The sequence below is a fragment of the Scyliorhinus torazame genome, chromosome 11 (assembly GCF_047496885.1).
Source record: "Scyliorhinus torazame isolate Kashiwa2021f chromosome 11, sScyTor2.1, whole genome shotgun sequence".
Taxonomy (NCBI): Eukaryota; Metazoa; Chordata; class Chondrichthyes; order Carcharhiniformes; family Scyliorhinidae; genus Scyliorhinus; species Scyliorhinus torazame.
In genome coordinates, this window is record NC_092717.1 from 250,167,510 (window position 1) to 250,193,973 (window position 26,464).

General features: G+C 54.1%; 1 protein-coding gene across 1 annotated transcript in view; it reads left to right on the forward strand.

Annotated features, from left to right (window-relative positions):
• faim2a (Fas apoptotic inhibitory molecule 2a) overlaps positions 1 to 26,464 on the forward strand; it is a 255,935-nt gene that overhangs the window by 42,326 nt on the left and 187,145 nt on the right. Inside the window, exon 7 of the mRNA XM_072468645.1 lies at positions 10,760 to 10,797. Coding sequence (XP_072324746.1) covers positions 10,760 to 10,797 — 38 coding nt within the window. The remainder of the gene's footprint in view (positions 1 to 10,759; positions 10,798 to 26,464) is intronic.

Sequence of the window (26,464 nt, forward strand, 5' to 3'; positions counted from 1 at the left end):
TAACTGGGGCTCTTTCTGGGGAAGGTGGGACCTCTACAGACAGGATGGTCTACATCTGAACCTGAGGGGCACAAATATCCTGGGGGGGGATTTGTTAGTGCTCTTTGGGGGGGTTTAAACTAATGCAGCAGGGGCATGGGAACCTGGATTGTAGTTTTAGGGTAAGGGAGAATGAGAGTATAGAGGTCAGGAGCACAGATTTGACGTCGCAGAAGGGGGCCAATGTTCAGGTAGGTGGTTTGAAGTGTGTCTACTTCAATGCCAGGAGTATACGAAATAAGGTAGGGGAACTGGCAGCAGGGGTTGGTACCTGGGACTTCGATGTTGTGGCCATTTCGGAGACATGGATAGAGCAGGGACAGGAATGGATGTTGCAGGTTCCGGGGTTTAGGTGTTTTAGTAAGCTCAGAGAAGGAGGCAAAAGAGGGGGAGGTGTGGCACTGCTAGTCAAGAGCAGTATTACGGTGGCGGAGAGGATGCTAGATGGGGACTCATCTTCCGAGGTAGTATGGGCTGAGGTTAGAAACATGAAAGGAGAGGTCACACTGTTGGGAGTCTTCTATAGGCCTCCTAATAGTTCTAGGGATGTAGAGGAAAGGATGGCGAGGATGATCCTGGATAAGAGCGAAAGTAACAGGGTAGTTATTATGGGAAACTTTAACTTTCCAAATATTGACTGGAAAAGATATAGGGCGAAATTCTCCGTTATCGGCGGAAAGTCCGCCGATCGGCGCAAAAAACGGCGCAAATCCGACTTGCGTCACGTCGGAAAAATGGGTCGAAAGTCTCCGGCCCGAAATGGGCTAGCAGCGACGTAACGGGATCCGCGCTTGCACAGTGGTTCACGCCGTGCAGCGTCATACGCGCTGCACGGCGTGACGGCTCATAAGGCCGCGCTGCTCCCCCCCACCCGACCGGAACACCCGACTGGATGGCTGGCCGCCGCTCAGCCCCGAGGTTCGAGTCACGGGATGTGGAGGCGCTCCTGGACGCGGTGGAGCAGAGGAGGGACGCCCTGTATCCCGGGCACGGCCGCAGAGTTGCCCCACGCCACAGCCGGCGTCTGTGGAGGGAGGTGGCAGAGGCCGTCACCGCTGCGGCCCTGACACCACGGACAGGCACCCAGTGCCACAAGAAGGTGAACGACATCGTCAGAGCAGGCAGGGTGAGCCTCCCCATATCCCCCCCTCCCCCATATCCCCCCTCCCCAATAGCCCCCCCTCCCCCATATCCCCCCTCTCCCATATACCCCCCTCCCCCATATCCCCCCCCCATATCCCCCCTCCCCATATCCCCCCTCCCCATATCCCCCTCCCCCATATCCCCCCTCCCCCATATACCCCCATATCCCCCCTCCCCCATATCCCCCCTCCCCATATCCCCCCTCCCTCATATACCCCCTCCCCCATATCCCCCCACCCCCTTATCCCCCTCCCCCATATTCCCCCCTCCCCCATATCCCCCTCCCCATATACCCCCCACCCCCATATCCCCCCTCCCCAAATCCCCCCTCCCCCATATCCCCCCTCCCCCATATACCCCCCTCCCCATATCCCCCCTCCCCCATATCCCCCCTCCCCATATCCCCCTCCCCATATACCCCCCTCCCCCATATCCCCCCTCCCCCATATCCCCCTCCCCCATATCTCCCCTCCCCCATATCCCCCCATCCCCCATATCCCCAAGTGAATCCAGCCCTAACCTTAACCTCTGCAATGCACGCGTAACCGATGGCGTGCATTCATATACCTGCCTAACAGTGTTGCCTTTTACCCCTGCCACCCCCCCCCCCCCCCCCCCCACAGGAGAAGCGCGCACACAACAATAGGGAGCATGTGAGGACTGGAGGAGGCCCCGATGATGAGAGGCCACTGACCAAACACCAGGAAAGGGCCCTGGAACTGGCTGGCGGACCTGACGACCGGGAGGTTGCTGATGCAGAGGTCGGGGGCGTACTAGCAAGTGAGCCACCGACAGCCCGTCCCCATATCCCCCCTCCCCTATATCCCCCTCCCCCATATCACCTGATCACTGCCTGATGTCTAACCATGCATGCTTCACTGTGTATCGCAGGACCAAACGTCCAGGCACCCATCCCCGCAGATGCAGACCGCCCGCAGGATGCCCCTCGGAGGCCACGGGACACGGAGAGACACGGACCCTCCAGCATGCGACGCCCGCAGGATGCCCCTCGCACACCATGGGACACGGAGAGACACGGACCGTCCAGCATGCGACGCCCGCAGGATGCCCCTCGCACACCACGGGACACGGAGAGACACGGACCCTCCAGCATGCGACGCCCGCAGGATGCCCCTCGGAGGCCATGGGAGACGGAGAGACCCAGACCCTCCAGCATGCGACGCCCGCAGGATACCCCTCGCACACCACGGGACACGGAGAGACCTGGAGCAACAGGGAGACGACACCCCCGTCACGTGCGGGAGGGACCACCCAGCGACGAGGGGGGCAGCCACAGGCCCCCGTCACATCCGAGCCAGGACACCACTACCCAGGACACCACTACCCAGGACACCACTACCCGGGACACCACTACCCGGGACACCACTACCCGGGACACCACTACCCGAGACACCACTACCCGGGACACCACTACCCGGGACACCACTACCCGGGACACCACTACCCAGGACACCACTACCCGGGTAGTGGGCACTGCCCAGGACACCCCTACCCGGGACAGCACTACCCAGGAAGACGAAATACCGGACAGTGACTCAGAGTGGATGGGTGGAGACGAACCCCCACCCCAAAGTGCCATGGACTCAGAGTGGGACGAAGAGCACGACACAACGCCACTGCTGTCACCAACACCCTCCACCATCGCAGAAACACTCACCTCGGTTGGGCACTTTAGTGATGAGGCGTCTGCTACACTCACTGGTGCGCACAACATAGCCGTCCCGGTACAGCAGGTGGAGGTAGGAGCAGCAGAGGGGCCGGGCGGTCGGAGGGCAGCCCAGCCCAAACGAACATCTGCCGCCCAGATGAATCCCGGGTTCCTGGAGTTACCACACCCACACATAGATCCGATGCAACCACTGACCCGGAGACGAGCGAAGAGGGTGACGGCCGGCTTGCGGCGGCTGGAGTCGCAGGTGGAGGAGTCCACCCACGTCCAGGAGCTGGGAGTGGTTCCGGTCATGCGTGCCACCCAGGCCGACACCGCACGGGTGGCGTCCGCGGTGGAGGCAATGGGTGCAACGGTGTCAGACATGGGAACAGTTTGCCAGGCCTGGGGCTTTCCGTGCAGGCGGCGTCTGTGGCCCAGGACATGGCTGCCCTCTCACAGGAGGCCATGAGCCAGTGCCAGCGCCAGATGGCAGAGGCGCTCAACGCCATAGCCCAGTCTCTGCAGGCCATGGCCCAGTCTCAGCAGGCCATCGCTGAGGGCATCGGCGCCAGTGGCCATGTGCGAGCCGGCGTCGCACTGTCACAGACAGGGTTTGCCAACCCCCTGGGCTCCATGGCTGCAAACCTGCAGAACCCTATCGATACCAGCACGGGCCTCCAGGACTGGCAGCGCCAGATGTCGGGGGGGCGTCGGATGGCCAGTCCGTTCGCATCCCCCACCCATGTAGAGGCCTGGGGGCCATCGGGCACCACGAGGGAGGAGGAGGTGGTGTGGTCCGTCCCGGCTCCCCCTGGAGGGGAGGTCCCGGTACACCGCGACACCTCGGACTCCCCCCCCCCCCCCCCCCCCTTCCGTCCCAGGTGTATCGGGTGGGCAACGGGCAGGACAGGCTGGCAGCTCGCCATCCCAGTCGCCCGGGCCGCAGCCTGGCCCATCTAGGCCAGGACGCCCCAGGAAACGGCCGCCAAAGGGATCCAGTGTCAGAGGGCAGGAATCACATGAGTCCACCTCCAGTTCTGCTGTACCGTCTGGGGAACCACGTAGACGTAGTCAAAGGGCCCGTAAGGCCAAACAATTAGACACTGAGTAAGTTGGCACGGGTGCAGGGCACAGATGAGTTTTAGGGGCTAGGGCACGTGCATGAACTCGTTTGGTTATTAAAGTCAATGTTACACCTACAGAAGCTGCTTTTGTGCTCTGTCCAAAGCGTGCGGGGGTGTCATGTACGTTGAGCGCAAGTGTGTGTGTGAGGGGTGGTCTTACCTCAGCCCCAGGTGAGTCTGCCCCCTTCCCCCTGGGCCGCCATCAACATCCCCCGGGCAGAGGACGGGACCGTGCGCTGCAGTGTCACAACCGCATGCAGGGATGGTCCGGGTGGATGGTGGTACTGTGGCCATGGGTCAGACATAGTCCAATGATGTGGAGCCAGGAGCTCACCGCAGGGCGGGTTGTCATCATCCTCCATGGCCTGCAATAGACACGCATCCACCCGCAACTGTGTGAGCCCGGCCCGTTCTGCCGCAGGTGGATCGGCAATGGGGGGGCGGTGGTGTGCATGCGGGTGGGGTGGGTGGGTTGGGGAGGGGGGTGAGGGTGCTGGGTGGGTGGATGGGTGGGGGGTGTGGGTGGTCGGCTGTTGTCATGGTGTGCGGTCTGTGGCCATACTACCCGATTCCCACGGCCATCTAGTCAGTGAAGCGGGCGGCTATCAGTCTGTCCCGTGCCCGCTGGGCCAGCCGGTAACGGTGGACAGCCACCCGCCTGTGTCTACCCCGTCTGCCCTGACCATTACCCCCATCCCCCTCATCTGGGGAGGACTGCGCCTCTTCCTGCTGCTCTTCCACTCCGCCCTCCTCTGCCTGCGGCACATCGCCCCTCTGCTGGGCTATATTGTGCAGGACGCAGCACACCACAATGATGCGACCGACCCTATCTGACCGATACTGGAGGGCGCCCCCAGAGAGGTCCAGGCACGTGAAACGCATCTTCAGCACGCCAAAGCACCTCTCTATCACTCCCCTTGTCGCTACATGGGCATCATTGTAGCGGTTCTCCGCCTCATTGCGTGGCCTCCGTATAGGCGTCATCAGCCACGATCGCAATGGGTAGCCCCTGTCGCCCAGCAACCAGCCCCTCAGCTGGGGATGGCGTCCCTCGTACATGCCGGGGATGGATGACCGCGACAACACGTATGAGTCGTGTACACTGCCTGGGTAACGGGCGCAGACGTGCAGGATCATCTTGCGGTGGTCGCAGACCACCTGTATGTTCATCGAATAGGTCCCCTACCTATTGGTGAACACGGCCCTGTTATCTGCAGGTGGCCGCACGGCGACGTGCATCCCATCAATCGCGCCCTGGACCATGGGGAACCCGGCCACGGCAGAGAAGCCCACGGCCCGGGCATCTTGGCTGGACCGGTCCACGGGGAAGCGGATGTAGCGGTGCGCCATGGCATATAGGGCATCTGTCACTGCCCGGATGCACCGATGCACCGATGTCTGCGATATGCCGGACAGGTCCCCACTCGGTGCCTGGAATGACCCCGTTGCATAAAAGTTCAGGGCCACCGTAACCTTGACGGACACGGGGAGAGGGTGTCCCCCGCCAGTGTCACGCGGTGACAGGTGTGCCAGCAGGTGGCAGATGTGTGCCACGGTTTCCCGCCTCATCCGGAGTCTCCTCCTACATTCCCGGTCCGTGAGGTCCTGGTATGACTGCCGGGGCCGGTACACACGGGGCGCCCTCGGGTGCCTCCGTTGCCGTGGGGCCGCAACGTCCTCCTCCCCCTCCTCGTCCTGTCGGTCAGGTGTCCCTCCAGCCTGGGCGGCTGCCGCCTGCCCCTCTGCGGCAGCCTGCGCCGCCTCTCTGGCACGCTCCTCCTCCTCCTCCTCATCCAGGGCAACATAGACATTAGCGGCTGCCGCCACAGCGGCTAACATCGCTGGATGATCGGAAAACATGACGGCCTGGTGGGGGGGGAGGGGAACGACGACATGTCATCATTGCCCATATCCCCATCTCCCCCCCAGCCAGGTGGCATGGACCGCATGGGTCCAACTGTTGGAGGCTGGCACCTGGCCAGGTGGACCAACTCACTTGCCCTCGCATCCCCCTCCCCGGCACGGACCCCCCCCCCCCCCAACCTCCACCCCGGCACGGACCCCCCCCAACCTCCACCCCGGCACGGACCCCCGCCCCCCCCATCTCCCTCCCCGGCACGGACCCCCCCCCAACCTCCACCCCGGCACGGACCCCAACCTCCTCCCCGGCACGGACCCCCCATCCCCCTCCCCGGCACGGATCCCCTCCCCGGCACGGACACCACCCCCCCCAACCTCCATCCCGGCACGGACCCCCCCCAACCTCCACCCCGGCACGGACCCCAACCTCCTCCCCGGCACGGACCCCCCATCCCCCTCCCCGGCACGGACCCCCCCATCCCCCTCCCCGGCACGGACCCTCCCCAACCTCCATCCCGGCACGGACCCCCCCCCCCCCCCCATCCGCCTCCCGGCACGGACCCCCCCCCATCCCCCTCCCTGGCACGGACCCCCTCCCCAACCTCCACCCCGGCACGGACCCCCCCCAACCTCCTCCCCGGCACGGACCCCCCATCCCCCTCCCCGGCACGGACCCCCCCCCAACCTCCACCCCGGCACGGACCCCCCATCCCTCTCCCCGGCACGGATCCCCCTCCCCGGCACGGACCCCCCCCCCCCCAACCTCCTCCCTGGCACGGACCCCCCATCCCCCTCCCCGGCACGGACCCCCCCCAACCTCCACCCCGGCACGGACCCCCCCATCCCCCACCCCGGCACGGACCCCCCCCCCAACCTCCACCCCGGCACGGACCCCAACCTCCTCCCCGGCACGGACCCCCCATCCCCCTCCCCGGCACGGACCCCCCCCCATCCCCCTCCCCGGCACGGACCCTCCCCAACCTCCACCCCGGCACGGACCCCCCCCCCCCCCCATCCGCCTCCCGGCATGGACCCCCCCCCCCATCCCCCTCCCTGGCACAGACCCCCTCCCCAACCTCCACCCCGGCACGGACCCCAACCTCCTCCCCGGCATGGATCCCCCTCCGCGGCACGGACCCCCCCCCCCATCCCCCTCCCCGGCACAGACCCCCCCCCCAACCTCCTCGCCGGCACAGATCCCCCTCCCCGGCACGGACCCCCCCAACCTCCACCCCGGCACGGACCCCCCCATCCCCCTCCCCGGCACGGACCCCCCTCCCGGCACTCCCCCGGAGCCCAGCCCACTCTACCCCCCCCCCTCCCCCCCCCCCCACCACCGCGCACACACACACAAGCCGAGACACACCTCTCCCCACACATTCAGACTGCGGCCACGCCATCGCCTGCCCCGAGCCAACCCTCCAGGCCGTCACTCACCTCCACGCTGGTCGGCGTGAACCTGGAGCACAGGGTCACGCAGATGAAAAGGAGTTTTAATTTACGTCGACGTGAACGGTCATCACGGAAGGGAGAATATCGGCAGGCCGAAAATCGGCTGCCTTGCGCAGACCCGTGCCATTCTCCAACGGCAGCGCCGACATTAACGCCCCGCTGACTTTTCTCCCTTCGGAGACTTCGGCAACCGGCGGGGGCGGGATTCACGGCGGCCAACGGCCATTCTCCGACCCTCTGGGGGGTCGGAGAATGACGCCCATAATTCGAGTACATTAGATGGGTCGTTTTTTGTACAGTGTGTGCAGGAGGGTTTCCTGACACAATATGTTGACAGGCCAACAAGAGGCGAGGCCACGTTGGATTTGGTTTTGGGTAATGAACCAGGCCAGGTGTTGGATTTGGAGGTAGGTGTGAAGTTTCAGTTGGGGCGATGGATAGTTACAAGGTAGCGAGGAAGGATCTAAAGAGAGAGCTAAGACGAGCAAGGAGGGGACATGAGAAGTATTTGGCAGGTAGGATCAAGGAAAACCCAAAAGCTTTCTATAGGTATGTCAGGAATAAGCGAATGACTAGGGTAAGAGTAGGACCAGTCAAGGACAGGGATGGGAAATTGTGTGTGGAGTCTGAAGAGATAGGCGAGATACTAAATGAATATTTTTCGTCAGTATTCACTCAGGAAAAAGATAATGTTGTGGAGGAGAATGCTGAGACTCAGGCTAATAGAATAGATGGCATTGAGGTACGTAGGGAAGAGGTGTTGGCAATTCTGGACAGGCTGAAAATAGATAAGTCCCCGGATCCTGATGGGATTTATCCTAGGATTCTCTGGGAGGCCAGGGAAGAGATTGCTGGACCTTTGGCTTTCATTTTTATGTCATCATTGGCTACAGGAATAGTGCCAGAGGACTGGAGGATAGCAAATGTGGTCCCTTTGTTCAAAAAGGGGAGCAGAGACAACCCCGGCAACTTTAGACTGGTGAGCCTCACGTCTGTAGTGGGTAAAGTCTTGGAGGGGATTATAAGAGACAAGATTTATAATCATCTGGATAGGAATAATATGATCAGGGATAGTCAGCATGGTTTTGTGAAGGGTAGGTCATGCCTCACAAACCTTATCGAGTTCTTTGAGAAGGTGACCGAACAGGTAGACGAGGGTAGAGCAGTTGATGTGTATATGGATTTCAGCAAAGCGTTTGATAAGGTTCCCCACGGTAGGCTATTGCAGAAAATATGGAGGCTGGGGATTGAGGGTGATTTAGAGATGTGGATCAGAAATTGGCTAGCTGAAAGAAGACAGAGGGTGGTGGTTGATGGGAAATGTTCAGAATGGAGTTCAGTTACAAGTGGAGTACCACATGGATCTGTTCTGGGGCCGTTGCCGTTTGTCATTTTTATCAATGACCTAGAGGAAGGCGCAGAAGGGTGGGTGAGTAAATTTGCAGACGATACTAAAGTCGGTGGTGTTGTCGATAGTGTGGAAGGATGTAGCAGGTTACAGAGGGATATAGATAAGCTGCAGAGCTGGGCTGAGAGGTGGCAAATGGAGTTTAATGTAGAGAAGTGTGAGGTGATTCACTTTGGAAGGAATAACAGGAATGCGGAATATTTGGCTAATGGTAAAGTTCTTGCAAGTGTGGATGAGCAGAGGGATCTAGGCGTCCATGTACATAGATCCCTGAAAGTTGCCACCCAGGTTGATAGGGTTGTGAAGAAGGCCTATGGAGTATTGGCCTTTATTGGTAGAGGGATTGAGTTCCGGAGTCAGGAGGTCATGTTGCAGCTGTACAGAACTCTGGTACAACCGCATTTGGAGTATTGCGTCCGCATTATAGGAAGGACGTGGAGGCTTTGGAGAGGGTGCAGAGGAGATTTACCAGGATGTTGCCTGGTATGGAGGGAAAATCTTATGAGGAAAGGCTGATGGACTTGAGGTTGTTTTCGTTGGAGAGAAGAAGGTTAAGAGGAGACTTAATAGAGGAATACAAAATGATCAGGGGTTAGATAGGGTGGACAGTGTGAGCCTTCTCCCGCGGATGGAAATGGCTGGCACGAGGGGACATAGCTTTAAACTGAGGGGTAATAGATATAGGACAGAGGTCAGAGGTAGGTTCTTTACGCAAAGAGTCGTGAGGCCGTGGAATGCCCTACCTGCTACAGTAGTGAACTCGCCAACATTGAGGGCATTTAAAAGTTTACTGGATAAACATATGGATGATAATGGCATAGTGTAGGTTAGATGGCTTTTGTTTCGGTGCAACATCGTGGGCCGAAGGGCCTGTACTGCGCTGTATCGTTCTATGTTCTAAGTTCTAACTGGGGCCTTGTAAGTTAGAGAAGCTTTCAAATTTAAGTTTAGCTCATTTGATGCTGTTGGAGACAGATGTGAAATATTCGTTCACCACCTTACCAATGTCCTCTGGCTCCACCCACAGATTTCCCCCTTGGTCCCTACTCTTTCCTGGTTATCCTCTTCCCATTGATTATACAGAAAATATCTTGAGATTTGCCCTACTTTTAGCAGCCAGAGGTTTCTCATATCCCCTCTTTGCTCTCCTAATTGCTTTCTTAAACTCGACCCTGTACTTTCTGTACTCCACTATTGGCTCTGCTGATTTGCTCCCCTTGTACCTGGTAAAAGCTTTTGGAAAATCTGGTCTGCATTTTGGAATGTAAACCACTAAGGTAAAGCATATTGTGAGGGAAGATTTTAAAGTGTATTTTGGGGAGAGGTGTTTGTAAACTCTCATGTGACAATCATCTGGGGGGAATCTGGAGAAATCCACAAACATTCACTTGGGGATCAGAGTGGTGATTGCATTTCAGATAGTCTTGTCTGCTCAACAGGGACTTTGTGTTAACGAGTCCATTGTAGATGTACTTTGTAATCCGGGTTGATCCTAAGCAAAGAGGGGAGTAAAGACGTATTGGCCGGGATTCTCCAATCCCGCGGCCAAGTTCTGACGCCGGACATGAAAAGCGGCGTGATCCAGACCGGCGTCAACGGTCCTCAATTGTCCGGTATGCTCCCCTTCCTGGGGGGCTAGGTTGGCGCCAGAGTGGTCCCCGCAGCTCCAGCCGGGGCGGCATGGCAGGCGCGAGTCCGTGCTTGCGCATGGGTTCCCGTCTCAGCGCCGACCCCCGGCAATATGGCGGAGCCCTACAGGGGCCCGGCGCGGAGGAAAATACAGCCCCATTGTATCATCATCAATTTATTTCATGTTCAATAAATGTATTTCCTTCTTGTTAAAACGTATTAGCGGGCCTGGGACTCTTTACCTCCACGTTTTAGTTTGTAAAAAGTAGAAGTTGAGCCAGTGTTCCATTCTGGGATCTTCCCACCCAGCCGTAACAACAAATGGCATTGTAACAATCATCACCCTCCTCATCCTGACTAATCCTCATTGCAGTTGGGCTAAGTCATTACATTTGAGTGCATGACTGATGCAGTCTTTTCTTCTCTCCTCAGACGCTGGCAATGTCATACATGGCAGGGATGCTGACCACGTAAGAGTTTACCCTAAAGCATAACTTCTCACACCCAGTTAAACTTTGTCTCCGCCACCTAGCCCACCAGCGAGAGCCTGGCAGTGGGGAAACTAGCTAAATCCATGAAGCAGAGGGGAATGGAAGGAGAAGTTCACCTGGTGAGGCGAGTGAGGGGAGGAGGAGACTCCTGGAGTATAAAGACCTGCATTGGGAGTAGTTCACTCATTTGGTCCCAAAGGTGGAAAGATACCTTACTATCCTCCTGTATCTCTCAGACCCCCAATCACAGTGTCGTGTATCTCCTGGACCCCCAATCACATTGTCGTGAATCTCCCAGACCTCCAATCACATTGTCGTGTATCTCCTGGACCCCCAATCACATTGTCGTGAATCTCCCAAACCCCCAATCACATTGTCGTGTATCTCCTGGACCCCCAATCACAGTGTCGTGTATCTCCCGGACCCCAATCACATTGTTGTATATCTCGCAAACCCCCAATCACATTGTCGTGTATCTCCCGGACCCCAATCACATTGTCGTGAATCTCCAAGACCCCCAATCACATTGTCGTGTATCTCTCAGACCCCAATCACTTTGTCGTGTATCTCACAGACCCCCAATCACATTGTCGTGTATCTCCCGGACCCCCAATCACATTGTCGTGTATCTCCCGGACCCCAATCACAGTGTTGTGTATCTCACAGACCCCCAATCACATTGTCGGATATCTCCCGGACCCCAATCACATTGTCGTGTATCTCCCGGACCCCCAATCACATTGTCATGTATCTCTCAGACCCCCAATCACATTGTCGTGTATCTCTCAGACCCCCAATCACATTGTCGTGTATCTCCCGGACCCCCAATCACATTGTTGTGTATCTCTCAGACCCCCAATCACATTGTCGTGTATCTACTGGACCCCGGTCACATTGTCGTGTATCTCCCGGACCCCCAATCACATTGTCGTGAATCTCCCAGACCCCCAATCACAGTGTCGTGTATCTCCTGGACCCCCAATCACATTGTCGTGAATCTCCCAGACCTCCAATCACATTGTCGTGTATCTCCTGGACCCCCAATCACATTGTCGTGAATCTCCCAAACCCCCAATCACATTGTCGTGTATCTCCTGGACCCCCAATCACAGTGTCGTGTATCTCCCGGACCCCAATCACATTGTTGTATATCTCGCAAACCCCCAATCACATTGTCGTGTATCTCCCGGACCCCAATCACATTGTCGTGAATCTCCAAGACCCCCAATCACATTGTCGTGTATCTCTCAGACCCCAATCACTTTGTCGTGTATCTCACAGACCCCCAATCACATTGTCGTGTATCTCCCGGACCCCCAATCACATTGTCGTGTATCTCCCGGACCCCAATCACAGTGTTGTGTATCTCACAGACCCCCAATCACATTGTCGGATATCTCCCGGACCCCAATCACATTGTCGTGTATCTCCCGGACCCCCAATCACATTGTCGTGTATCTCTCAGACACCCAATCACATTGTCGTGTATCTCCCGGACCCCCAATCACATTGTTGTGTATCTCTCAGACCCCCAATCACATTGTCGTGTATCTCCCAGACCCCCAATCACATTGTCGATTATCATTCAGACCCCCAAATCACATTGTCGTGTATCTCCGAGACCCCCAATCACATTGTCGATTATCATTCAGACCCCCAAATCACATTGTCGTGTATCCCCTGGAGCCCCCAATCGCATTGTCGTGTATCTCTCAGACCCCAATCACTTTGTCGTGTATCTCACAGACCCCCAATCACATTGTCGTGTATCTCCCGGACCCCCAATCACATTGTCGTGTATCTCCCGGACCCCAATCACAGTGTTGTGTATCTCACAGACCCCCAATCACATTGTCGGATATCTCCCGGACCCCAATCACATTGTCGTGTATCTCCCGGACCCCCAATCACATTGTCGTGTATCTCTCAGACCCCCAATCACATTGTCGTGTATCTCTCAGACCCCCAATCACATTGTCGTGTATCTCCCGGACCCCCAATCACATTGTTGTGTATCTCTCAGACCCCCAATCACATTGTCGTGTATCTACTGGACCCCGGTCACATTGTCGTGTATCTCCCGGACCCCCAATCACATTGTCGTGAATCTCCCAGACCCCCAATCACAGTGTCGTGTATCTCCTGGACCCCCAATCACATTGTAGTGAATCTCCCAGACCTCCAATCACATTGTCGTGTATCTCCTGGACCCCCAATCACATTGTCGTGTATCTCTCATACCCCCAAACACATTGTCGTGTATCTCCTGGACCCCCAATCACATTGTCGTGAATCTCCCAAACCCCCAATCACATTGTCGTGTATCTCCTGGACCCCCAATCACAGTGTCGTGTATCTCCCGGACCCCAATCACATTGTTGTATATCTCGCAAACCCCCAATCACATTGTCGTGTATCTCCCGGACCCCAATCACATTGTCGTGAATCTCCAAGACCCCCAATCACATTGTCGTGTATCTCTCAGACCCCAATCACTTTGTCGTGTATCTCACAGACCCCCAATCACATTGTCGTGTATCTCCCGGACCCCCAATCACATTGTCGTGTATCTCCCGGACCCCAATCACAGTGTTGTGTATCTCACAGACCCCCAATCACATTGTCGGATATCTCCCGGACCCCAATCACATTGTCGTGTATCTCCCGGACCCCCAATCACATTGTCGTGTATCTCTCAGACCCCCAATCACATTGTCGTGTATCTCCCGGACCCCCAATCACATTGTTGTGTATCTCTCAGACCCCCAATCACATTGTCGTGTATCTCCCAGACCCCCAATCACATTGTCGATTATCATTCAGACCCCCAAATCACATTGTCGTGTATCTCCGAGACCCCCAATCACATTGTCGATTATCATTCAGACCCCCAAATCACATTGTCGTGTATCTCCGAGACCCCCAATCACATTGTCGTGTATCTCCCAGACCCCCAATCACATTGTCGATTATCATTCAGACCCCCAAATCACATTGTCGTGTATCTCCGAGACCCCCAATCACATTGTCGTGTATCTCCCGGACCCCCAATCACATTGTCGTGTATCTCCCGGACCCCAATCACAGTGTTGTGTATCTCACAGACCCCCAATCACATTGTCGGATATCTCCCGGACCCCAATCACATTGTCGTGTATCTCCCGGACCCCCAATCACATTGTCGTGTATCTCTCAGACCCCCAATCACATTGTCGTGTATCTCTCAGACCCCCAATCACATTGTCGTGTATCTCCCGGACCCCCAATCACATTGTTGTGGATCTCTCTGACCCCCAATCACATTGTTGTGTATGTCCCGGACCCCAATCACATTGTCGTGTATCACCCGGACCCCCAATCACATTGTTGTGTATCTCTCAGAACCCCAATCACATTGTCGTGTATATCCCAGACCCCCAATCACATTGTCGATTATCATTCAGACCCCCAAATCACATTGTCGTGTATCTCCTGGACCCCCAATCACATTGTCGTGTATCTCTCATACCCCCAAACACATTGTCGTGTATCTCCTGGAGCCCCCAATCACATTGTCGTGTATCTCTCAGACCCCCAATCACATTGTCGATTATCATTCAGACCCCCAAATCACATTGTCGTGTATCTCCTGGACCCCCAATCACATTGTCGTGTATCTCTCAGACCCCCAATCACATTGTCGTGTATCTCCCAGACCCCCAATCACATTGTCGATTATCATTCAGACCCCCAAATCACATTGTCGTGTATCTCCTGGACCCCCAATCACATTGTCGTGTATCTCTCAGACCCCCAATCACATTGTCGATTATCATTCAGACCCCCAAATCACATTGTCGTGTATCTCCTGGACCCCCAATCACATTGTTGTGTATCTCTCAGACCCCCAATCACATTGTCGTGTATCTCCCAGACCCCCAATCACATTGTCGATTATCATTCAGACCCCCAAATCACATTGTCGTGTATCTCCTGGACCCCCAATCACATTGTCGTGTATCTCTCAGACCCCCAAACACATTGTCGTGTATCCCCTGGAGCCCCCAATCGCATTGTCGTGAATCTCCCAGACCCCCAATCACATTGTCGATTATCATTCAGACCCCCAAATCACATTGTCGTGTATCTCCGAGACCCCCAATCACATTGTCGTGTATCTCCCGGACCCCGATCACATTGTCGTGTATCTCCTGGAGCCCCCAGTCACATTGTTGTGTATCTCCCAGACCCCCAATCACATTGTTGTGTAGCTCTCAGACCCCAATCACATTGTCGTGTGACTCCCGGAACCCAAAACACATTGTCATGTATCTCCCGGACCCCCAATCACATTGTCGTGTATCTCACAGACCCCCAATCACATTGTCATGTATCTCCCGGACCCCCAATCACATTGTCGTGTATCTCACAGACCCCCAATCACATTGTCGTGTATCTCCCGGACCCCCAATCACATTGTCGTATATCTCCCGGACCCCAAACACAGTGTTGTGTATCTCACAGACCCCCAATCACATTGTCGGATATCTCCCGGACCCCAATCACATTGTCGTGTATCTCCCGGACCCCCAATCACATTGTCGTGTTTCTCTCAGACCCCCAATCACATTGTCGTGTATCTCTCAGACCCCCAATCACATTGTCGTGTATCTCCCGGACCCCCAATCACATTGTTGTGGATCTCTCAGACCCCCAATCACATTGTCGTGTATGTCCCGGACCCCAATCACATTGTCGTGTATCACCCGGACGTCCAATCACATTGTTGTGTATCTCTCAGAACCCCAATCACATTGTCGTGTATATCCCAGACCCCCAATCACATTGTCGTGTATCACCCGGACGTCCAATCACATTGTCGTGTATCTCCCGGACCCCCAATCACATTGTTGTGTATCACCCGGACGTCCAATCACATTGTTGTGTATCTCTCAGACCCCCAATCACAATGTCGTGTATCTCCCAGACCCCCAATCACATTGTCGTGTATCACCCGGACGTCCAATCACATTGTCGTGTATCTCTCAGAACCCCAATCACATTGTCGTGTATATCCCAGACCCCCAATCACATTGTCGATTATCATTCAGACCCCCAAATCACATTGTCGTGTATCTCCGAGACCCCCAATCACATTGTCGTGTATCTCTCATATCCCCAAACACATTGTCGTGTATCTCCTGGAGCCCCCAATCACATTGTTGTGAATCTCCCAGACCCCCAATCACATTGTCGTGTATCTCCCGGACCCCAATCACATTGTCGTGTATCTCCTGGAGCCCCCAATCACATTGTTGTGAATCTCTCAGACCCCCAATCACATTGTCGTGTATCTCACAGCCCCCAATCACATTGTCGTGTATCTCCCGGACCCCCAATCACATTGTCGTGTATCTCTCAGACCCCCAAATCACATTGTCGTGTATCTCCCGGACCCCCAATCACATTGTCGTGTATCTCTCAGACCCCCAATCACATTGTCGTGTATCTCACAGCCCCCAATCACATTGTCGTGTATCTCCCGGACCCCCAATCACATTGTTGTGTATCTCTCAGACCCCCAATCACATTGTCGTGTATCTCCCGGACCCCGGTCACATTGTTGTGTATCTCCCGGACCCCCAATCACATTGTCGTGTATCTCCCGGACCCCAATCACATTGTCGTGTATCTCCCGGACCCCAATCACATTGTCGTGTATCTTTCAGACCCCCAATCACATTGTCGTGCATCTCCCGGACCCCAATCACAGTGTTGTGTATCTCCCGGACCCCCAATCACTTTGTCGTGTATCTCCCGGACCCCCAATCATATTGTCGTGTATCTACCGGACCCCAATCACATTGTTGTGTATCTCTCAGACCCCCAAACACAGTGTTGTGTATGTCCCGGACCCCAATCACATTGTTGTGTATCTCCCGGACCCCAATCACATTGTTCTGTATGTCTCAGACCCCCAATCACATTGTCGGATATCTCCCGGACCCCAATCACATTGTCGTGTATCTCCCGGACCCCCAATCACATTGTCGTGTATCTCTCAGACCCCCAATCACATTGTCGTGTATCTCTCAGACCCCCAATCACATTGTCGTGTATCTCCCGGACCCCCAATCACATTGTTGTGTATCTCTCAGACCCCCAATCACATTGTCGTGTATCTCCCGGACCCCGGTCACATTGTTGTGTATCTCCCGGACCCCCAATCACATTGTCGTGAATCTCCCAGACCCCCAAACACATTGTCGTGTATCTCTTAGACGCCCAATCACATTGTCGTGTATCTCACAGCCCCCAATCACATTGTCGTGTATCACCCGGACCCCCAATCACATTGTTGTGTATCTCTCAGACCCCCAATCACATTGTCGTGTATATCCCAGACCCCCAATCACATTGTCGATTATCATTCAGACCCCCAAATCACATTGTCGTGTATCTCCTGGACTCCCAATCACATTGTCGTGTATCTCTCAGACCCCCAAACACATTGTCGTGTATCTCCTGGAGCCCCCAATCGCATTGTCGTGAATCTCCCAGACCCCCAATCACATTGTCGATTATCATTCAGACCCCCAAATCACATTGTCGTGTATCTCCGAGACCCCCAATCACATTGTCGTGTATCTCCCGGACCCCAATCACATTGTCGTGTATCTCCTGGAGCCCCCAGTCACATTGTTGTGTATCTCCCAGACCCCCAATCACATTGTTGTGTAGCTCTCAGACCCCCAATCACATTGTCGTGTGACTCCCGGAACCCAAAACACATTGTCATGTATCTCCCGGACCCCCAATCACATTGTCGTGTATCTCACAGACCCCCAATCACATTGTCGTGTATCTCCCGGACCCCCAATCACAGTGTTGTGGATCTCTCAGACCCTCAATCACATTGTCGTGTGACTCCCGGAACCCAAAACACATTGTCATGTATCTCCCGGACCCCCAATCACATTGTCGTGTATCTCCCGGACCCCAATCACATTGTCGTGTATCTCCCGGACCCCCAATCACATTGTCGTGTATCTCTCAGACCCCCAATCACATTGTTGTGTATCTCCCGGACCCCCAATCACAGTGTTGTGGATCTCTCAGACCCCCAATCACATTGTCGGATATCTCCCGGACCCCAATCACATTGTCGTGTATCTCCCGGACCCCCAATCACATTGTCGTGTATCTCTCAGACCCCCAATCACATTGTCGTGTATCTCTCAGACCCCCAATCACATTGTTGTGTATCTCCCGGACCCCCAATCACATTGTTGTGGATCTCTCAGACCCCCAATCGCATTGTCGTGTATGTCCCGGACCCCAATCACATTGTCGTGTATCACCCGGACCCCAATCACATTGTTGTGTATCTCCCGGACCCCCAATCACATTGTTGTGGATCTCTCAGACCCCCAAACACATTGTCGATTATCATTCAGACCCCCAAATCACATTGTCGTGTATCTCCTGGACCCCCAATCACATTGTCGTGTATCTCTCATACCCCCAAACACATTGTCTTGTATCTCCTGGAGCCCCCAATCACATTGTTGTGAATCTCCCAGACCCCCAATCACATTGTCGATTATCATTCAGACCCCCAAATCACATTGTCGTGTATCTCCCGGACCCCTAATCACATTGTCGTGTATCTCCTGGACCCCCAATCACATTGTCGTGAATCTCCCAGACCCCCAATCACATTGTCGTGAATCTCCCAGACCCCCAATCACATTGTCGTGCATCTCCCGGACCCCCAAACACATTGTCGTGTATCTCCCGGACCCCCAATCACATTGTCGTGTATCTTTCAGACCCCCAATCACATTGTCGTGCATCTCCCGGACCCCAATCACGGTGTTGTGTATCTCCCGGACCCCCAATCACTTTGTCGTGTATCTCCCGGACTCCAAACACATTGTCATGTATCTCCTGGACCCCCAAACACATTGTTGTGTATCTCCCGGACCCCCAATCACATTGTTGTGTATCTTTCAGACCCCCAATCACATTGTCGTGCATCTCCCGGACCCCAATCACAGTGTTGTGTATCTCCCGGACCCCCAATCACATTGTTGTGTATCTCTCAGACACCCAATCACATTGTCGTGTATCTCCCGGACCCCGGTCACATTGTCGTGTATCTCCCGGACCCCCAATCACATTGTCGTGAATCTCCCAGACCCCCAAACACATTGTCGTGTATCTCTCAGACGCCCAATCACATTGTCGTGTATCTCACAGCCCCCAATCACATTGTCGTGTATCACCCGGACCCCCAATCACATTGTTGTGTATCTCTCAGACCCCCAATCACATTGTCGTGTATATCCCAGACCCCCAATCACATTGTCGATTATCATTCAGACCCCCAAATCACATTGTCGTGTATCTCCTGGACCCCCAATCACATTGTCGTGTATCTCTCAGACCCCCAAACACATTGTCGTGTATCTCCTGGAGCCCCCAATCGCATTGTCGTGAATCTCCCAGACCCCCAATCACATTGTCGATTATCATTCAGACCCCCAAATCACATTGTCGTGTATCTCCGAGACCCCCAATCACATTGTCGTGTATCTCCCGGACCCCAATCACATTGTCGTGTATCTCCTGCAGCCCCCAGTCACATTGTTGTATATCACCCAGACCCCCAATCACATTGTTGTGTAGCTCTCAGACCCCCAATCACATTGTCGTGTGACTCCTGGAACCCAAAACACATTGTCATGTATCTCCCGGACCCCCAATCACATTGTCGTGTATCTCTCAGACCCCCAATCACATTGTCGTGTATCTCTCAGACCCCCAATCACATTGTCGTGTATCTCCCGGACCCCCAATCACATTGTTGTGTATCTCTCAGACCCCCAATCACATTGTCGTGTATCTCCCGGACCCCGGTCACATTGTCGTGTATCTCCCGGACCCCCAATCACATTGTCGTGAATCTCCCAGACCCCCAAACACATTGTCGTGTATCTCTTAGACGCCCAATCACATTGTCGTGTATCTCACAGCCCCCAATCACATTGTCGTGTATCACCCGGACCCCCAATCACATTGTTGTGTATCTCTCAGACCCCCAATCACATTGTCGTGTATATCCCAGACCCCCAATCACATTGTCGATTATCATTCAGACCCCCAAATCACATTGTCGTGTATCTCCTGGACTCCCAATCACATTGTCGTGTATCTCTCAGACCCCCAAACACATTGTCGTGTATCTCCTGGAGCCCCCAATCGCATTGTCGTGAATCTCCCAGACCCCCAATCACATTGTCGATTATCATTCAGACCCCCAAATCACATTGTCGTGTATCTCCGAGACCCCCAATCACATTGTCGTGTATCTCCCGGACCCCAATCACATTGTCGTGTATCTCCTGGAGCCCCCAGTCACATTGTTGTGTATCTCCCAGACCCCCAATCACATTGTTGTGTAGCTCTCAGACCCCCAATCACATTGTCGTGTGACTCCCGGAACCCAAAACACATTGTCATGTATCTCCCGGACCCCCAATCACATTGTCGTGTATCTCACAGACCCCCAATCACATTGTCGTGTATCTCCCGGACCCCCAATCACATTGTCGTGTATCTCCCGGACCCCAATCACAGTGTTGTGGATCTCTCAGACCCCCAATCACATTGTCGTGTGACTCCCGGAACCCAAAACACATTGTCATGTATCTCCCGGACCCCCAATCACATTGTCGTGTATCTCACAGACCCCCAATCACATTGTCGTGTATCTCCCGGACCCCCAATCACATTGTCGTGTATCTCCCGGACCCCAATCACAGTGTTGTGGATCTCTCAGACCCCCAATCACATTGTCGGATATCTCCCGGACCCCAATCACATTGTCGTGTATCTCCCGGTCCCCCAATCACATTGTCGTGTATCTCCCGGACCCCCAATCACATTGTTGTGGATCTCTCAGACCCCCAATCACATTGTCGTGTATCTCTCAGACCCCCAATCACATTGTCGTGTATCTCTCAGACCCCCAATCACATTGTCGTGTATCTCCCGGACCCCCAATCACATTGTTGTGGATCTCTCAGACCCCCAATCACATTGTCGTGTATCTCTCAGACCCCCAATCACATTGTCGTGTATCTCCCGGACCCCCAATCACATTGTTGTGGATCTCTCAGACCCCCAATCACATTGTCGTGTATCTCTCAGACCCCCAATCACATTGTCGTGTATCTCCCGGACCCCCAATCACATTGTTGTGGATCTCTCAGACCCCCAATCACATTGTCGTGTATCTCCCGGACCCCCAATCACATTGTCGTGTATCTCCCGGACCCCAATCACATTGTCGTGTATCTCTCAGAACCCCAATCACATTGTCGTGAATCTCCCAGACCCCCAATCACATTGTCGATTATCATTCAGACCCCCAAATCACATTGTCGTGTATCTCCCGGACCCCCAATCACATTGTCGTGTATCTCTCAGACCCCCAATCACATTGTCGTGTATCTCCCGGACCCCGGTCATATTGTCGTGTATCTCCCGGACCCCCAATCACATTGTTGTGTATCTCTCAGACCCCCAATCACATTGTCGTGTATCTCCCGGACCCCGGTCACATTGTCGTGTATCACCCGGACCCCCAATCACATTGTTGTGTATCTCTCAGACCCCCAATCACATTGTCGTGTATATCCCAGACCCCCAATCACATTGTCGATTATCATTCAGACCCCCAAATCACATTGTCGTGTATCTCCTGGACCCCCAATCACATTGTCGTGTATCTCTCAGACCCCCAAACACATTGTCGTGTATCTCCTGGAGCCCCCAATCACATTGTCGTGAATCTCCCAGACCCCCAATCACATTGTCGATTATCATTCAGACCCCCAAATCACATTGTCGTGTATCTCCGAGACCCCCAATCACATTGTCGTGTATCTCCCGGACCCCAATCACATTGTTGTGTATCTCCCAGACCCCCAATCACATTGTTGTGTAGCTCTCAGATCCCCAATCACATTGTCGTGTGACTCCCGGAACCCAAAACACATTGTCGTGTATCTCCCGGACCCCCAATCACATTGTCATGTATCTCACGGACCCCCAATCACATTGTCGTGTATCTCACAGACCCCCAATCACATTGTCGTGTATCTCCCGGACCCCCAATCACATTGTCGTGTATCTCCCGGACCCCAATCACAGTGTTGTGTATCTCACAGACCCCCAATCACATTGTCGGATATCTCCCGGACCCCAATCACATTGTCGTGTATCTCCCAGACCCCCAATCACATTGTCGTGTATCTCTCAGACCCCCAATCACATTGTCGTGTATCTCTCAGACCCCCAATCACATTGTCGTGTATCTCCCGGACCCCCAATCACATTGTTGTGGATCTCTCAGACCCCCAATCACATTGTCGTGTATGTCCCGGACCCCAATCACATTGTCGTGTATCACCCGGACCCCCAATCACATTGTTGTGTATCTCTCAGAACCCCAATCACATTGTCGTGTATATCCCAGACCCCCAATCACATTGTCGATTATCATTCAGACCCCCAAATCACATTGTCGTGTATCTCCTGGACCCCCAATCACATTGTCGTGTATCTCTCAGACCCCTAATAACATTGTCGTGTATCTCCCGGACCCCCAATCACATTGTCGTGTATCTCTCAGACCCCCAATCACATTGTCGTGTATCTGCCGGACCCCAATCACATTGTCGTGTATCTCCCGGACCCCCAATCACATTGTCGTGTATCTCCCGGACCCCAATCACAGTGTCGTATATCTCACAGACCCCCAATCACATTGTCGTGTATCTCCCGGACCCCAATCACATTGTTGTGTATCTCTCAGACCCCCAATCACATTGTCGTGTATCTCTCAGACCCCGAATCACATTGTCGTGTATCTCCCGGACTCCAATCACATTGTCGTGTATCTCCCGGACCCACAATCACATTGTCGTGTATCTCCTGGAGCCCCCAATCACATTGTTGTGTATCTCCCGGACCCCAATCACATTGTCGTGTATCTCCTGGAGCCCCCAATCACATTGTCGTGAATCTCCCAGGCCCCAAATCACATTGTCGTGCATCTCCCGGACCCCAATCACATTGTTGTGTATCTCCCGGACCCCCAATCACATTGTCGTGTATCTACTGGACCCTGGTCACATTGTCGTGTATCTCCCGGACCCCCAATCACATTGTCGTGTATCTCACAGCCCCCAATCACATTGTCGTGAATCTCCCGGACCCCCAGTCACATTGTTGTGTATCTCCCAGACCCCCAATCACATTGTTGTGTAGCTCTCAGACCCCCAATCGCATTGTCGTGTGACTCCCGGAACCCAAAACACATTGTCATGTATCTCCCCGACCCCCCAATCACATTGTCGTGTATCTCACAGACCCCCAATCACATTGTCGTGTATTTCCCAGACCCCCAATCACATTGTCGTGTATCTCCCGGACCCAATCACAGTGTCGTGTATCTCACAGACCCCCAATCACATTGTCGGATATCTCCCGGACCCCAATCACATTGTCGTGTATCTCCCGGACCCCCAATCACATTGTCGTGTATCTCTCAGACCCCCAATCACATTGTCGTGTATCTCTCAGGCCCCCAATCACATTGTTGTATATCACCCAGACCCCCAATCACATTGTTGTGTAGCTCTCAGACCCCCAATCACATTGTCGTGTGACTCCTGGAACCCAAAACACATTGTCATGTATCTCCCGGACCCCCAATCACATTGTCGTGTATCTCACAGACCCCCAATCACATTGTCGTGTATCTCCCGGACCCCCAATCACATTGTCGTGTATCTCCCGGACCACAATCACAGTGTTGTGTATCTCACAGACCCCCAATCACATTGTCGGATATCGCCCGGACCCCAATCACATTGTCGTGTATCTCCCGGACCCCCAATCACATTGTCGTGTATCTCTCAGACCCCCAATCACATTGTCGTGTACCTCTCAGACCACCAATCACATTGTCGTGTATCTCCCGGACCCCCAATCACATTGTTGTGGATCTCTCAGACCCCCAATCACATTGTCGTGTATGTCCCGGACCCCAATCACATTGTCGTGTATCACCCGGACCCCCAATCACATTGTTGTGTATCTCTCAGAACCCCAATCACATTGTCGTGTATATCCCAGACCCCCAATCACATTGTCGATTATCATTCAGACCCCCAAATCACATTGTCGTGTATCTCCGAGACCCCTAATCACTTTGTCGTGTATCTCCTGGACCCCCAATCACATTGTCGTGAATTTCCCAGACCCCCAATCACATTGTCGTGTATCTCCCGGACCCCCAAACACATTGTCGTGTATCTCCCGGACCCCCAATCACATTGTCGTGTATCTTTCAGACCCCCAATCACATTGTCGTGCATCTCCCGGACCCCAATCACGGTGTTGTGTATCTCCCGGACCCCCAATCACTTTGTCGTGTATCTCCCGGACTCCAAACACATTGTCATGTATCTCCTGGACCCCCAAACACATTGTTGTGTATCTCCCGGACCCCCAATCACATTGTTGTGTATCTTTCAGACCCCCAATCACATTGTCGTGCATCTCCCGGACCCCCAATCACATTGTCGTGTATCTCCCGGACCCCAATCACATTGTCGTGTATCTCTCAGAACCCCAATCACATTGTCGTGAATCTCCCAGACCCCCAATCACATTGTCGATTATCATTCAGACCCCCAAATCACATTGTCGTGTATCTCCCGGACCCCCAATCACATTGTCGTGTATCTCTCAGACCCCCAATCACATTGTCGTGTATCTCCCGGACCCCGGTCATATTGTCGTGTATCTCCCGGACCCCCAATCACATTGTTGTGTATCTCTCAGACCCCCAATCACATTGTCGTGTATCTCCCGGACCCCGGTCACATTGTCGTGTATCACCCGGACCCCCAATCACATTGTTGTGTATCTCTCAGACCCCCAATCACATTGTCGTGTATATCCCAGACCCCCAATCACATTGTCGATTATCATTCAGACCCCCAAATCACATTGTCGTGTATCTCCTGGACCCCCAATCACATTGTCGTGTATCTCTCAGACCCCCAAACACATTGTCGTGTATCTCCTGGAGCCCCCAATCACATTGTCGTGAATCTCCCAGACCCCCAATCACATTGTCGATTATCATTCAGACCCCCAAATCACATTGTCGTGTATCTCCGAGACCCCCAATCACATTGTCGTGTATCTCCCGGACCCCAATCACATTGTTGTGTATCTCCCAGACCCCCAATCACATTGTTGTGTAGCTCTCAGATCCCCAATCACATTGTCGTGTGACTCCCGGAACCCAAAACACATTGTCGTGTATCTCCCGGACCCCCAATCACATTGTCATGTATCTCACGGACCCCCAATCACATTGTCGTGTATCTCACAGACCCCCAATCACATTGTCGTGTATCTCCCGGACCCCCAATCACATTGTCGTGTATCTCCCGGACCCCAATCACAGTGTTGTGTATCTCACAGACCCCCAATCACATTGTCGGATATCTCCCGGACCCCAATCACATTGTCGTGTATCTCCCAGACCCCCAATCACATTGTCGTGTATCTCTCAGACCCCCAATCACATTGTCGTGTATCTCTCAGACCCCCAATCACATTGTCGTGTATCTCCCGGACCCCCAATCACATTGTTGTGGATCTCTCAGACCCCCAATCACATTGTCGTGTATGTCCCGGACCCCAATCACATTGTCGTGTATCACCCGGACCCCCAATCACATTGTTGTGTATCTCTCAGAACCCCAATCACATTGTCGTGTATATCCCAGACCCCCAATCACATTGTCGATTCTCACTCAGACCCCCAAATCACATTGTCGTGTATCTCCTGGACCCCCAATCACATTGTCGTGTATCTCTCAGACCCCTAATAACATTGTCGTGTATCTCCCGGACCCCCAATCACATTGTCGTGTATCTCTCAGACCCCCAATCACATTGTCGTGTATCTGCCGGACCCCAATCACATTGTCGTGTATCTCCCGGACCCCCAATCACATTGTCGTGTATCTCCCGGACCCCAATCACAGTGTCGTATATCTCACAGACCCCCAATCACATTGTCGTGTATCTCCCGGACCCCAATCACATTGTTGTGTATCTCTCAGACCCCCAATCACATTGTCGTGTATCTCTCAGACCCCGAATCACATTGTCGTGTATCTCCCGGACTCCAATCACATTGTCGTGTATCTCCCGGACCCACAATCACATTGTCGTGTATCTCCTGGAGCCCCCAATCACATTGTTGTGTATCTCCCGGACCCCAATCACATTGTCGTGTATCTCCTGGAGCCCCCAATCACATTGTCGTGAATCTCCCAGGCCCCAAATCACATTGTCGTGCATCTCCCGGACCCCAATCACATTGTTGTGTATCTCCCGGACCCCCAATCACATTGTCGTGTATCTACTGGACCCTGGTCACATTGTCGTGTATCTCCCGGACCCCCAATCACATTGTCGTGTATCTCACAGCCCCCAATCACATTGTCGTGAATCTCCCGGACCCCCAGTCACATTGTTGTGTATCTCCCAGACCCCCAATCACATTGTT